Genomic DNA, 14,589 nt, shown 5'->3' with positions numbered 1-14,589 from the left:
CGTCATTCCCAAAACCATGACGTGATACACACAGCGCAGCAATGAGCGCCAACCGCAGCCAGTGTGTCGGCTACGTCACGGGAGCCCTGACGTCGGCAGTTTGGGGCAAGGAGCAGATGATGTCATGCTGACCCCCTCTGGGCTTTCTTGTGCAGGCAAAGATTAAAATGGATTTAAAATATGTTATACCGAATTGTTACTGTTGAAACTTGCTGGGAGATAGCTAAAGAAAAAAAGGAAGCATTTCACATCGTTATCTCAGCTTTAAAAGTTCGTGTCACTACTCTTTCAATGCACACATTAAGACAGGGCTGTGCATGTACGTGATGAACAAAGTCACTATCAACTATGCAGTACGTTAAGCTTGGGTGGCTAGTCTCATTCACATAAATCCCAAAACCCAGTGTCTGGAGCGCTGCCAGATGGCATTTGGACTTTTCAAGGCTGAACTGGCACCTTCAGAATATGGGCCGTAATGGTAAGAGCTTTTTCTTATACTCCGTAAAAAGTTAAGAACGGCAATAGCTCGTGTGCGGTATCAGTCCGCCTAAGCGACGAACCCGGATGTCAACGGGCGCGCAAGTTTTGAAAGGACATTGCTATGGATGTGCGATATCGTCTGCCTTTTCTCATGTGGTTTGTTTGTTGTCGCTGCAGTACTTTATAAGCAGATTAAGTTAAAAAAATCACGAAAACAGCTCGTGCCATGTTCAAAATAGTCCCAGTAACGCACTACTTGCGCCGCGCGGAGTAACATCCGGCTACAGTGATGAGACACAGTGGCAACTTCCGTTGCCGTTCTTCAGTTGTACCTGGGTATAGTGCCGTGACTTGAAGGGTGCGGGTTCGCCTAGCACCAACACTGATGCGCCCTTCTCCACGGCATCGTTCGGCTGTCTCTGCTCGCTGCTGAAGGACACATGCACCGACCACTCTCGCACTACAACCACATTCACTAGCGGGATGGCTCTCAACTTTTTTTTCTCTCCTCAAAGGCCAACTGGAGCGAAAATTTCAACCTCTAGAAACTGCTGTTTTCATAGTCTGACAAAAAGACTGGAAGTTACAAAACACGACACCTGAAATGCGCACCAGCCCGCCGCAGTGGCCAGTGGAGATAGGCTATTTTGAAACCAAAATTGAAAAACGAAGAAGAAGAAGAAAGAAGGAAAGCAGTGGCAATTGCTGCAACACGGAGTAATGTTAAACACTTATTTTACACAACTGCTAATTGCGTCTCTTGTAGCCCAAGCGATACCTACGGCATGTTTAAGGTCGTGGGTTCAATTCCCGGTCGCTGCGGCCGCTTTTCTGATGGAGGTGAAAATCAAAAACGCCCGTGTGTACGAGATTTCGGCGCACGTTAAAGATCCCCAAGTGGTCAGAATTAATCCGGAGCCCTACACTACGGCGCGCCTCATCGCCTGCGTTACATCGGCGCGTTAAACCCTACAATCAATCCTACGGCATGTTTAATAAATTTCACCTTCGCGAAGTTTCACTGCAGCTGGCCTTTAAAAGAAAATACGAATGACGCGATTCAACGATGAACACTTAAAGAAACAAAAAAGAGTTAAGCAATAATTCTACACAATGCCGGAAGCACTGCGCTCCATTTCGATGGGGAAGATGTAAAGGATGCTGGCATTTGACCCCACTGTATGGTCCAGAGGCCTTATGGTAGTACTTCCCATTCAGGACAGACGCACAAGCAGACGCAGGCATCAAAACCATCCAGCAAGACGCCTCGGATCGCGTCCTGCTCCAAACGAAAACATTCACAGCCTGCTGTCCGCGATGCAACACAACAACCCAATTTGACACCGTCCCCTCTACTGTGACAACATTCGCTCTTCTTCGGTCAGGTTTATAGGCGCACGGGCACCTAATACCAAGGGCGCAAGTGCTGTGTTCAAGTTAGAATGTGACAAAGGTAACACGTGATTGACAGGAAGAACTGCACTAACTTACACTGGTGTAAAAAAACAAAAAACCCGCTTCAAATAAATGGCTATGAGCGAGGACAGTTACGAGGGGTGGAATAATGGTGTTTGGGTTCCGCATCATCATCTGTTTGCAGTGCCACTATCATCATCATGAACAGCTGCCTACCATCGTCATCAGCGGTGCTTGCCCGGCGGCATCAGCAGTGCCACGCGCCACAGGAGGTCGAACACGACTGCGCTCCAGGGGCGGTCGCATGTCTACGCCGCTTTCCAAGTTCCGGCCAGGCCTAACGCATACTCAATAAATACAGGAGAGCCACAGCGCATCATAGAGTCCACGGTTTCCTTTCCTACAGTGTATAGGAACGGAATTGAAAGTTGCGCGAGTATTGGCCATTGGGTGTGGTTGTATACCGCCTGACCCTCGACTGTGGAAAAGTGTACATTGGGAAATCGTGCATCAACACTCGCCAAGGGGGACATTTGAATGATTAAACAAAGGAAACATCCTCCCCGCAGCGCACTGCCGATCATGAGGCTCCATGCCGCGCTTTGATGAATGAGACGTTTTGTTCACCCACAAGGTCCAGCTGACACGAGAAGTTGCAGAAACCTATCGAGTCGGGCCAAATGTGTAAACCAGCCTTCTTTTAAAGGTGTGTTTGGATGCCACCTAGCTATGCGAGCGAACCACATGCCTTCACCAGCTTTTATCCGATGTTTCGAATTTTGTTGTTTTCACGACATCAGATTGTACGTGCTTCTTTTTCTTCTTTCTAATAAAATACTAGTTGCGAGTCAGCGCCCGTCTTGTGAATATCTTGTGTGCCCCTCATTGTTTTTTTGCGCTGCTACACTTCAAAATGGTGTATAAGACAACTAAAGCGCTAAGTTGGGCGAGTTGGTTACTAACTAAGGAATTTTAGCATGTGTTTCGTCTCCTCTTTAGCTTTGCCCCTGTCTTAATGTTCGCTAGCACGACGAATTCCTCGGTGTATAGGGCCACGGTAAATAAAACGCTTTGCCCCTGTCTTAATGTTCGCAAGTACGACGAATTCCTCGGTGTATAGGGCCACGGTAAATAAAACACAGCAACTAAGCAAGGTTACGAAGTTGGAAACATAGTGGAACAGCAATTCACAAAAGTCCAAACGCTCGGCTAGCGCAGAGGAACGTAGTTTCATCGTTTTGAGACTGCCGCCGAGTGCAGCCGCCTACTCACCCGGCACTTGACCATGCGGTTGACCTTCTTGATCTTGGCCTCGCAGAAGGCGCCCCGGTACTTGGCACTCACATCCGTGCCCACCGTCAGGTATAAGGGCTCGTCCGACGAAGCCTGCGTGCATGGAGGAGAGTGCGGCAAAACGTTACTCCGTGTACCACCGCCCTCACGGGCATCAGCGAGCACTCCACACTCTACCGATGACGAGTGCTCCAGTTTGGTGGTCACGGGCAGAACGCGCGCTGTTGAACAAAAAGAAATTCATCTTAGCCGCAAACCAATGAGGCTCGGCTTGACTTTGCGTGCACATTTAGGTGTAAAGTTGTTTTCTCATCGCATCAAACGGTTGCAAAAAAGAACCATGTTGCCAGGCTGCACTCGAGTAAAGAACAGCAGTAGTGCATGTGGTGTATCACTCCGCTGCCGCGAGTAATCTGGATGCCAACGCGCACGCACGTTTCAAAAAGGGATTACGCCTCAGGCATTACATCGTCTGCTTTTGTGACTGCGCTCCTTTGTCGTCGCTGCAGTAATATGAAAATTCTTGGTAACAAGTTGTTTCACCTGCGGTGATGAGCAGAAACTTCCGTTTGTTTTTAAGCTGTACCCAAGTACAGTAATATGAAAGCGCCAAAAAAGACGCAAAAGCAAAACAGGCCTAGTTCCGGTGCAAATTGGCAAGTGCTGGCATTATTGCGATTCTGGTTCTAGGTGCGACAAGAGTCGTATATTTTGGCAGTAACTGTTCGTACGTGTTTTTGCCATTGCCATCCTGCTTTCCGCGTTGTGATGTCATTGGGCCAAGAGAAGACGTTGCAAACGTTAGTAATGAGTTTCACCACATCCATGCTTAAACCCTTCCACGCAAAGAGAGATAAACTATACATCAGGGACTGGGGGTGAATTCCTACTTGTTAGTCGCTACTATGCTTAGAGACAGCACTGCCACTTATGTGCGTGCAAAAGAGAGACGCCGATACACCACATTACATTCTCTTGCACGCAGGTCAACCAGACGAATGTGATGGCAAACGAACCCGCCTCAGTGGCTAAGGCGTTGTGCTGCTGAGCACGAGGACACGGGTTCGATTCCCGGCCGCAGGGCCACTTTTCTGATGGAGGCGAAAAGCAAAAACGCCCCTGTGTACGAGATTTCGGCGCACGATAAAGATCCCCAGGTGGTCAAAATTAATCCGGAGCCCTCCACTACGGCGCGCCTCATCGCCTGCGTTGCGTCGGCACGTTAACCTACAATCAATCAATCAACCAGTGATGGCAAACAAAAGGAAGTGGTGATGCATAATGCAGTAACTGACATGTTGTTAAAGTATTTCTCGCCCACTAACAAGCGTGCACAAGCCTTCCGTACATTTGCTATGCATCAGTGCAGATAAGCTACTCAGGCGGTCACACGATCTACCTTTCACAAATGCTGCATCAGGAGTGTCTGACTTCAGCCGGGCATTGGCCTAGAAAATGTGATTGACCCTCAGCAACTTTCTTATCAGATAAGTAACCGATTTATCAAACTACGGAATTAAAACATGACCTATTGTGCAAGGAAAAAGTAGGCGAGCAGGGGGAAAAACCTTACGCCGGGGTGTGTGTGGAGCGAAAAATGCGGTCACACACTCGGTGTCAAAGACCTTGGTACCTGTTTGCGCAATCAACGCCAATGATCGATCCACGGCCACTTAACGTGGAAGAAGGAAAACGTAACACGAAGGTTACGACAAAAACCGCGTCAAACAACAGCCAGCAAACGTCAGCGACGCCTGCTCACGTCACGTATGCATTTCACAGCTGCGAACGAAGTACAATACCAGCCCGTGGTCCTAATAAGGCCCGGATGACAGCTGTTTCGAACTAAGGCCTCGGCATCGACGGGGTAAGGTCGTAAACGCCATCGAACACAGCGGCCCGATTTCTTGCAAGAGGAAACAGCGCACCTGAATAGATGCCAACGTCGCTAAACCTCAACGCGAACCCTCTACGCGCAACGCTCTCCCGAGCGATGCTCCTTCGAAGTTATGGCTACGCCGCGATCGTTTTTCCTCCTCAAGAATCTAACTAGCTCAAAAAGGACGCTAACAAGATCGCAGACGGCTCAGATCTTCAGTTGTAAGCACAGTTAACACATACGCATTTCACCTGGAAGTCAGTGACATGACCTAGAAAGAAAAAAAAGAAACTACTGCCTTCGCTTTTTCTTTTCTTGCTCTTTTTCGTTTCCTTGCAGACACCGCTGGCATCTCAGCGCCAACCGACATCTTACGCGGCCGATCGGCCGAAAACACGACGGAGATGTCCGTTCTCTCGAGCGGGAGCGTGCTAGAGCCGGAACACCGGTCGGACACCGCGCGTACGCGATGCGATCGGCATCGGGGATTGCAGACACCGTTAGGCCTAGGCTGCGCGTAGTACACACAACACGGACACACACACACTCGAGACACGGGTCAGCGCAAGCCTTCCGTTCCGCACGTTTCACGTACCATTGCCGACTTGTCAGCCTCGCAGGCGCCGCCGGCAACCGCTGGATCGTCCTCGGTCCGAGTTGCGCTCGAAAGCGGCGAAAATCGCTAGGAATTGTGCAGAAAAATTCCCGCTTCGACGCAGTCTGCCGCTCGCAGCATCGGAGACCTCTCACATCAACAACTTGTCACCATGGCCTTATTCGCGATTGGCTGGTGGGAGTCACGTGACCATTCCCGGCACAGGCGGCTGTCTGCGGCCGCCGGGGAGTCTCGAAGGGCAGCTTACGAGGGGCGCTTTTTTTCCTCGCAGTCAGCACTTTGAGAAAAGCCTGTACGTCTAATATTTGACAGAACTGTCATTTTTTATTGCGTTCAACACACATAACCCTAGAAGAACGCGTGCATTCGATATGTTCGCGGCGATGAGAAGTTGCACTGAATCGCAGTTTTGAGCATGTGCCTACAATGCAGTTTCATTTTTAAATAAATATTTGCAGTCTAGAGCGAATGAAGCGCACCGGCACTGAATAGTCCTTTAATTTTGTCGTCATTGCGTACGCAGAGTCAAGCGTCAGCTTTACGTCGCGCGTACTTATGTTGTTTTTTATTCTTCCAGCTGATCCACAGCTGACGCCTGGTATGCGAAATGGTGATTCGCCACTGACAGGTCGGTGAAAACGCTGCTTATCAAAGAGCAAATTTTGTAACACAAAAAATGCCCATTAGGTGACTTTTATTTGTTTTTTATTGTATTCTTATTTATATTGTGTGTGCGGTGGAGTTATGATTACTTTTTATTCTACCTTTGCAGCTAGCAAATGCAACCAACTTTGACAAATGTACAACAACGTTTGAGCAATGTCTTCGCAATTGCTCTAGTTTATACCATACTAATTTGTTTTGTTGAATACATTTATAATCATCTAAGAAAAGAGCACTTTTGCGTGGGGTCGACGTAAGTCACAATGAGCCGAGACAAGCCAGTCGGCGTTCGGTGTCTGTTTTTGAAAGTTTTTTGGTGTTCCCGTGGTTCTTGGCCCTTCTATGACCGTACGCGAGTTTTAAACTGGTTCTACACAACTTTCAGCAGTCGCTTATGTTGGAATGACGCTACTGTGCGTCGGACTTTGCCCCCAACTAACCGCGCCAGTCGTCGAGAAGCTCCGAGCTGCCGGAATAAAAACGGTCGTCGACTACCTATCCTGCGAAAGAGAAGCGCTCGTCGAACGCAGTGGTCTCGACTACAAGAACGTTATTCAGATACGTAGATCTCTACAGGCCGTATACGCTCCCAGGCTCCGCACCGGGCTCGAACTCTACGAGCAGCTTTTAGAGAGTACCGCAATTTTCAGCACGGGAAGCGCTAACGTCGACAACACCATCGGGGGCGGCCTTTACACCGGACATGTCACCGAAATCGTCGGTGCCGGCAACAGCGGCAAGACGCAGCTATGTCACAGCCTCGCCGCCAACCTCGCCGTGGCGAGTCACTTCGGCGCACTCTACATCGACACCCTGTGCTGCTTTTCGGCCGAAAGAGTGCGCCAAATAATCGCTAGCCGTTTAGGCGGGAACGGGAAAACCGAAACTATGCTGGCCAAGATCCGACACGTGGTCGTTTGCGACTTGCTAGAGGTGGTGCAAGTTGTAGACCAAGTGCGCGATACCCTGGAGACGGGAAAGGGTGATTCGGACCTGTCCGATGTGAAGATGATAGTGGTCGACTCCTTGACGGCTGCTGCATCCCCAGTTTTGACGGGAGACCAGTACCTCGGTGGTTTGTCGCTGCTGTCGCACTTGTGTATCGCGTTGCAGCATTTGGCGGCGCGGTTTAGGATAGCCATTGTCGTCACGAACGATTTTGTGGCAGGAGAGAGCGGCTCGATGAAGCCCGCTCTGGGGAAGAATTGGGAAGACGTTCCGGCCGTTTCCCTCGAACTCAGCTTTCTCGGTGACCTGTTCGATTCCGGTGAAACCAGGGAACTGAGGGTAGTCAAAAGCGGCGACTGCAGAGCTCTCGGAAACGTTGTGAGGTTTAGGATTGTTTCCAAGGGCATCACCACTGTCGGCGTCAACTAAATTACTGCAAAATAATACATTGCAGCCGTCATGCCTTATGGAAAAGTTTTGAGCAACATTTTACAAATGCAGTATAATGTCACACACTGTAGTTGTATGTTATTAATCTCAAGTGACTGTTGTTCTTAATGGCATGTTATTACATTGAGCATTTTTATAGGATTGCTGTTTTTATCTATTCGTGGTCACTGTTTTTGTTGCTCCGTTTATTACAATAGAGAACTGGCTTAGTGTTCAGAAGTGAGTGGAACATGTGAGCAGTGGCCATGTCAAGTTGAAGCAAAGGCTGTAACAGGCCACACATATGCGCATGCCAGTGTGTATAGTTAAGGTTGTTCGTTTTCATGTTTTATATTTTTTACAAATTGGGGGAGGGGGGGGGGTAAAAATCGGACGCTATTTCTTGAACTGATAATTGGAGAATAAATCAAGTTTTCTTTTAAAACCATTCCGAAATTTGGGTTTTTTTTTTTAGTTAAATCAGGAGACGTGCTAAGTAATACAATCAGTTTATTTTAAAGGATATCACCAGCTTTTTAACTCTAATGTGTTAAGATTGGTGTTTATTTCAAGCTGGTGATCGGGGGGGGGGGACATCTAGATTTTCTAGAAAAAGCTCTCCGAAATTTGGCATTTGTTTGGAAATGAATCATTAAAAGGATCCTGCATGCAACACTTACCATCGACTACTTGGAATGTATTTTGGGGTAAAGTCTATTGTCCCAGCAATCTCCTCCGGCAAGAATTATGAAAATCCGTTCACTATCACGGAAACTACGCATGATGAAAAATCGCGCATAAATGTTCCCTCTCAACTCAACCGCGGACAACGCGACGAAAGCTGCGCGCTCTCTCCCGGAGAGGGGGGCGGCACGCGGCGTTCTGTTCGCCGGCCTTCGATATGTCACAGGCCGGGGAACTTCGTCCTTTTCCCCGCAACGTAGACGTATCTATTTCTGGTCTGGTGCCACAAAAAAGCAAAGATGGTGGCCTGGTCGCAAGCAAGCGCTCAGGCGGGCAGGGCGTTTTTGGAGCAATGAACGTTTGTTGTCGAGTGGGCTCGTTGAAAGTGGAATATTTAGTTCGTCACTCAAACTCCGCGCGCACTCAAAACAAAAGAAATGCCAAAAGCATGCGGACAGGTTCAGACATAGAAGAGGTTCATACACAGTGCCGACGACGGCTGATCGTCGCAGGAAATGCCAGAATTTAGCCGCGAAGTTGACCGGCGACAGCCAATAGGACAGCCATGGCCCGATTGACGTCGCAGAGGCCATGCCAGGGGTGCATAATGAGGAGAATTGAAGAGAGAGCGGTTGGTTTTTCCGCGTCTTTTACGGCGATTTGTGCGCTTACCGCTTCACGTTCACGTGTAATATTTGGCTCGGGTGTTCCTGGAAGTCTAATCTAAACGTCGCGCAGGTTTACTTGCACTGCACGAAGAGTGCTGCAGGGTCCCTTTAAGGATGACAGCAAAGAGCATCGATAACTTCTAAGAAATGAAACATTTCATACACGAAAAGCTGGTCACGAATTTTTCACTCATCCCTGTTTACATACCTTATTATCTGCTTGCGCAACATGACAGTCTTTGTTCGAGTCCTGTCCGATCGTTGAACGTATCTCAACTTAGAGAAAGTTCTCTGACAACACAGCTTCAATTAGCTAGGCACAACAATGGCAGTGCAGCTTTTGCTATCCTGGGATAGCAAGCGGTAGAGCCATTCCAATACTCAACGAGTTCAGAAGCTGTGTTTGTGGGGCTTGCTTCCAGCAAGTACTGGGTGAGAACGGCGACCGTCAGTGCACGATTGTGCGGATTGCTACTTTGAAAAGGTCCACGGGGAGAAATCGAGTTTAACCCAATTCTCCCGAAACATGTTCGAGGGGTAAGAATCGGGTAAAATCGGGTTGTACCCGAAAACGAACAACGCTATGTATAGTGCATCTATACCTCTCAACCCACTTTTTGTTTTTACCGTGGCTTCGAGTATTGTTGCTTGTTCTTAAGGTGGAATGCTGGCAACAGTGGTGGTGTGAATAGCAGACACACTTTCAGCGCAGCACTTCTCGCTTGCAAGCTGGGAAGTGAGCAGTGCAAGCAACAACATCTGAAGCAGGTATTACTATTCTTGTTCGTTCATCTCAACAGTATACAGTGAAACGTCGTTACGAGAGACACTCAAGGGAGCCAAAAAACGTGTCTCTTGTAACCACGTCTCTTGTAAGCGATGTTGCTAACGTGCCGAACATAAAAAAACCGACCAAACCGCTTTCATTCAAATGTGTCTTATAACCAAGTGTCTCTTGTAACAGTGTCGCCTGTACCGAGGTTTTACTGTAGTAGCCGCCGCGGTGGCTTAGTTGCTAAGGCATTGCGCTGCTGAGCACGAGGTCACGGGTTGGATTCCCGGCCGCGGTGGCCGCTTTTCTGATGGAGGCAAAAAGCAAAAACGCCCGTGTGTGCGAGATTTCAGTGCACTTGAAAGATCCACAGGTAGTCCAAATTAATCCGGAGCCCTCCACTACGGCACACCTCATCACCTGCGTTGCGTTGGCACGTTAAACGCTACAATCAATCAATCAATCAACAGTGTAGTAAAATGTTATTTGCCCTCACTGTGACTTGTTGATGTGAGCGTACATGTATGGTATTCTATCCGGCTGTTCATTTCTCTCTCAAAGAAACAAACCGTTATGCTTGCTTTACGAGCTGAGGTTCTTTCAAACTTATTTGATCTTAGACCTTGGTTTCGCAGTGGCATTTTTTAGAGAAATGGGTTTTCTTACAATCCATCAAGGCAGAAACGAAGAGAAAATAAATTTGTTGCTTTCAGAATTGGCCAGTTCTCATTCTTCATTGATCTGACGTGTATTTCTTGGATACTTATCGTGGGAGCATGCGAAAAATGACAGAGAACAGGCACTTTCGAAACAAAACCTAGTTGAATGCTTTCGCTGACAAGTTTTCTGTGTGGCATCGCAGTAATAAATATGGTTTTGGTTTTTACACGAACTAAACAGGGCCAGGTTATAGGCTAATTAGCGGGGGGGAGCTCGCTTATTGAATACAGTCGGACGAAGTGTATCGTGACAGCAAATTAGTTCGTTATATCCGATATTCATTGTAACAGTAGAGGTAAAATTCGGCTCTAACAAATTGAAAATCTGGCACGTGCACAAATAGTTGATGCAACAATGCATTTTTTTAGGCTTTGGATCCACTATAAACAAAGTAGCCCTTACCTTTCTTCTTGTTGCATTTCAACCTCAATGAACCATAACATGAGTATACGTTAAATTACAACAGAACAAAGTTCCTTGGCAGTACAGGCCTGCATCCTTATTTATTTGACGAAGAATGTGATCGTCTGGTGGATACTCACAGTACTGAGCAGGATAAAGTTTTCCAAAGTCACTCAGTTCCAAATTTTGAACTTGTCAGCTGCTCGCGCAACTTTTCACACCAAATTTGATCATAAATGACAACATTTAGTATTCTCCTGGAACTGTTTTTTTTCGGTAACGTTTGCTTTATGGGTCGATTATCCTCATGGCAAGAGAATACGGTTCAAGGTTCTAACCGTGAAACACTGTGGGCATGTAATCCCAGACATCTATGAGCTGTGCACAAGAAGATGTCTTATCCCTGTGTGATGACCCTGTTTGTGTGGGATAATCTCATAAAGGAAGAGAGCTAATTTTGTCTGGACAGTTGTAAGACTGTATCCCATTGTGCCACGCAGGATAAATCTGATTAGCACAAGCAGCATAAAGTTTGTAGAGTTTCAGTGACAGAAAAAAAGCCTTTGCTTTAAGGGGCCACGCAGACAAAATACAAGTTCCTTTTATTCGAAAGATTTCGTGTTTTATAGTGCCCCCAGTACTTATGTGGCAGAAAATGATGCCGTATTCACTGAGAAATTAATCAATTTAGATTAAAATTTTTATTTTCCCACCAAATCATTTGTTTTCATGACGTCTGCCATGAAGTCACAAGGACGGGTATTGAAACAAACTTCCAGTGCGTCATTACGCTCTGCAGCCTTGCTTACCACAGTCCTTTAAGATGGCACTGCCATACTGAGCCATGAACCGTTGGTCACGGTTACTTTGTTTTTGACCATATTACACCTAGCCTGTTTTTGTTGCGGTAGAAAGTAATCGTGTCATGAAACATGGTGTATGCTCGACAAACAGGGTCACAGAAGACAATGTCGCTTACGTCAACCAGCCAGTGTTATGTAAGACAACTCCAAAGTGGCGGACTGCTGTGCAGCTAAAACAAGCATACTAGTGCACCCAGTACCAACAGCAGTGCCCATCGGTACTTCAATGTTTGCATGTATTTTCGTAACTTTCATTGTTTACCACGCCATTCTTACGGCTGTAAAATGAATATGCATTACATTTAAGCACAAATAGCTCGTTCAGCAACTTATGACCCCTGCCTAATTTGCGTTTGCTTTTGCCGGCCATGTAACATCATAGGTTCTGTTGCAGGAATGAGCTAGTGGGTCGCATGGCCATTCCCTTTCTTCCCAATTATGTGGATTATTTGAGCAAAGTTTACGTTAAAAGTGGTGTCAGCATGATTCTAACGAGGCAATCGGTCGAACGAACCAAACTTGTGTTTTGTCTGCATGGCCCTTTAAGCAGCCCTAAAGACAAATCATGTACTTTTCTTCAGCCCGGCTTGCTTAAAGTCTCACAAATTATTTTGTTAGAAACTTACAGGTTGCTCACTTATTGCTCCCCCTTTTTAATGCTACCTCGATTAAGACGCCGCATATTATTATAGGCAGTTCAGTGATAAAATACGGAACTGCAACTTGGCGCCTTACTAAACAACTAGAAAGCAAAGTTACGTCAGCTCAACGGGCCATGGAACGAATAATGTTAGGAGTAACTCTCAAGGACAAGAAACGAGTGACCTGGATCGGAGAACAAACTAGAGTTGACGATTTCATAGTTCAAATAAAGAAAAAGAAATGGACTTGGGCTGGCCATGCAGTGAACTAGTGAGACGAACCGACAGCTGGTGGACAATTAGGGTAACAGAGTGGATACCAAGACATGGGTCTGGAAGAAAGGGAAGGCCATTAATTTGATGGAAGGATGAAATAAAGGAATTCAGGGGTAAACTGTGGACTGGAGCAGCGCTGGACAGGAGTGGTTGTAGGTCATTGGGAGAGGCCTTCGTCCTACAGTGGAACTGAGTAGACTGATGACGATGACGACTTTCTTAAGAGCCTCGTTATAACAAACGGGGATGTAACGAACCAATGGATATAACGAAACAATCGTAATTCCTGCACATGCCCATGTATTTAAGACCTCATTTTAACGAAGCTAAAATTTCCTCGCAATGAGTATAACGAACATTTTTTTTCCGCAACGACAATTTACTGGCCGTTTTGGTACCCGTCAGGTATTATAGTGCATGGCGGTTTACGTCGCGTTACAGATGCGGTAGTTCAAGACTTGCGTAAGCTGGTAGCCGTCAACACCAGCACGCTAAAATGGCTGCAAGACCCTGGCAACACGCGCGAGGGTGTGGGTCCTGGGCTCCCGGTAGGGTGCCTGGATGTTCCTCCAGGCACTCCACTGTGATGCGGCAGACCTGACACGCCGCTTCTTTGGCAGTCACAACGGCACCTAGGATGGACTCGAAATCGTGGCTGCAGTTATAAAAGCCATCATTCGCCTGAAGACCCGGCAAAAATCTATCAAGGGCCTTTTCACTTTCGCAGTGAGCTGCCAACTTGCGTGCTGTCGAATGCATAGTCATGAATGAGCTGTTTGGCATGAATAAAATAACAATTCTTTGCTGCTTTCCTCGCTTGGTTTTCTAATTTTTGCGGGATGCTGTGAATTTCGGTGGTGAGTACATCCTCTCCTGCATCTAAATTGTTGGTAGAAATAGACATTGGCTATAACAAAGTAATGGTTATAGTGAAATAATTGCGACCCTTCAACTTCGTGATAATGAGGTCTTACTGTATATAATTTGTACGCGTAAATCTTTTTGTTGCATGACTATAACAAGCTACAGTAGGATGAATTTGCTTTTTCCAACGTCTGAAATCATACAGGCATTGCTTAGGGTGGTGATGCATGTTTTTATGTTTCTGGTTTTCGTTTTTTTTTTTTAAGGTGTCGTTTCAAACTGGGGCCATGAACCTTCTAATGAAGAACAACTTGGGTGCAAAAAGCCAACCAAGAAGGCTTCGAGGATGATTTCGAATGTACACATCTGACTGCTACCATAGTGTCTACAATCACAGTGCTAAGATAGTGGTATGAGTGCCATAATTGCTGCCTAAGATGGTCATTAAATGTCTGGGTGGCATAAAACCTCTTTTACTTGGTGACATTGGATGCTTTCAGTTTGCACTGCTTTTCAATGTCTTATATATTGTCGCACGTAGGAAATACATGAGGCCACTTGTAATAACAGCAGCAAATAGCGTACTTTGCAATGATATAGGAGAAAAGTTAGCGGTAAGGAAATTGTGTTTTCATTATGAGCTGTGATTTCGACAATCTGCACATACGTAACAGTTTGATAGGTAACTATAGAAGCTGTGTACATTTTAATTTATCTCATGAAAGGTGTGTGTGTTTTTCACAAATGGGTAAAACTTTGTCCCTGCTTTTCAAAAACCTCAATGACTTCAATAGTAACAAACAGTTGCCATAAGTCGGGTGACATCTGTAACTTCTGGTAAATTTTGTACAGTTGCTGGAGGAGGAGGAGGAGAAAAGCGAGAGGAAAGGCCGAGAGGTTATCCAGGCTTAGAGCCCGGATTGCTACTTAGAATTGGGGAAGGGGTGTTCAGGGGATGAAAGAGAAGGCAGGCGA

General features: G+C 46.7%; 2 protein-coding genes across 3 annotated transcripts in view; one reads left to right on the top strand and one right to left on the bottom strand.

Annotated features, from left to right (window-relative positions):
- The window catches only part of LOC144142565 (uncharacterized), a 55,530-nt gene extending 49,681 nt beyond the window's left edge, over positions 1-5,849 (bottom strand). For both annotated transcript variants that reach the window (XM_077674156.1, XM_077674157.1), the window contains exons 1-2: positions 5,664-5,849; positions 3,169-3,282 (exon numbers count right to left, since the gene is read on the bottom strand). In XM_077674156.1, coding sequence (XP_077530282.1) covers positions 3,169-3,282; positions 5,664-5,666 — 117 coding nt within the window. In that variant the 5' untranslated portion in view covers positions 5,667-5,849. The remainder of the gene's footprint in view (positions 1-3,168; positions 3,283-5,663) is intronic.
- A 714-nt stretch (positions 5,850-6,563) lies between these two features.
- On the top strand, positions 6,564-10,567 carry LOC144142564 (DNA repair protein RAD51 homolog 4-like). The gene has a single exon (XM_077674155.1). It carries the CDS (start codon positions 6,750-6,752, stop codon positions 7,722-7,724), a length of 975 nt encoding a protein of 324 aa, XP_077530281.1. The 5' UTR covers positions 6,564-6,749; the 3' UTR covers positions 7,725-10,567.
- Positions 10,568-14,589: the final 4,022 nt, after the last annotated feature.

The sequence above is a fragment of the Haemaphysalis longicornis genome, unplaced genomic scaffold, assembly GCF_048455015.1.
Source record: "Haemaphysalis longicornis isolate Haplotype H1 unplaced genomic scaffold, Haemaphysalis longicornis Haplotype H1 scaffold_6, whole genome shotgun sequence".
Taxonomy (NCBI): Eukaryota; Metazoa; Arthropoda; class Arachnida; order Ixodida; family Ixodidae; genus Haemaphysalis; species Haemaphysalis longicornis.
Note: the sequence above shows the minus strand (reverse complement) of the source record. Positions and strands in the feature narration are given on the sequence as shown.

What these genes read in the sequence shown, in the direction of transcription:
- LOC144142564 (XM_077674155.1), top strand. Translation starts at nt 6,750, where the DNA reads ATGACGCTACTGTGCGTCGGACTTTGCCCCCAACTAACCGCGCCAGTC.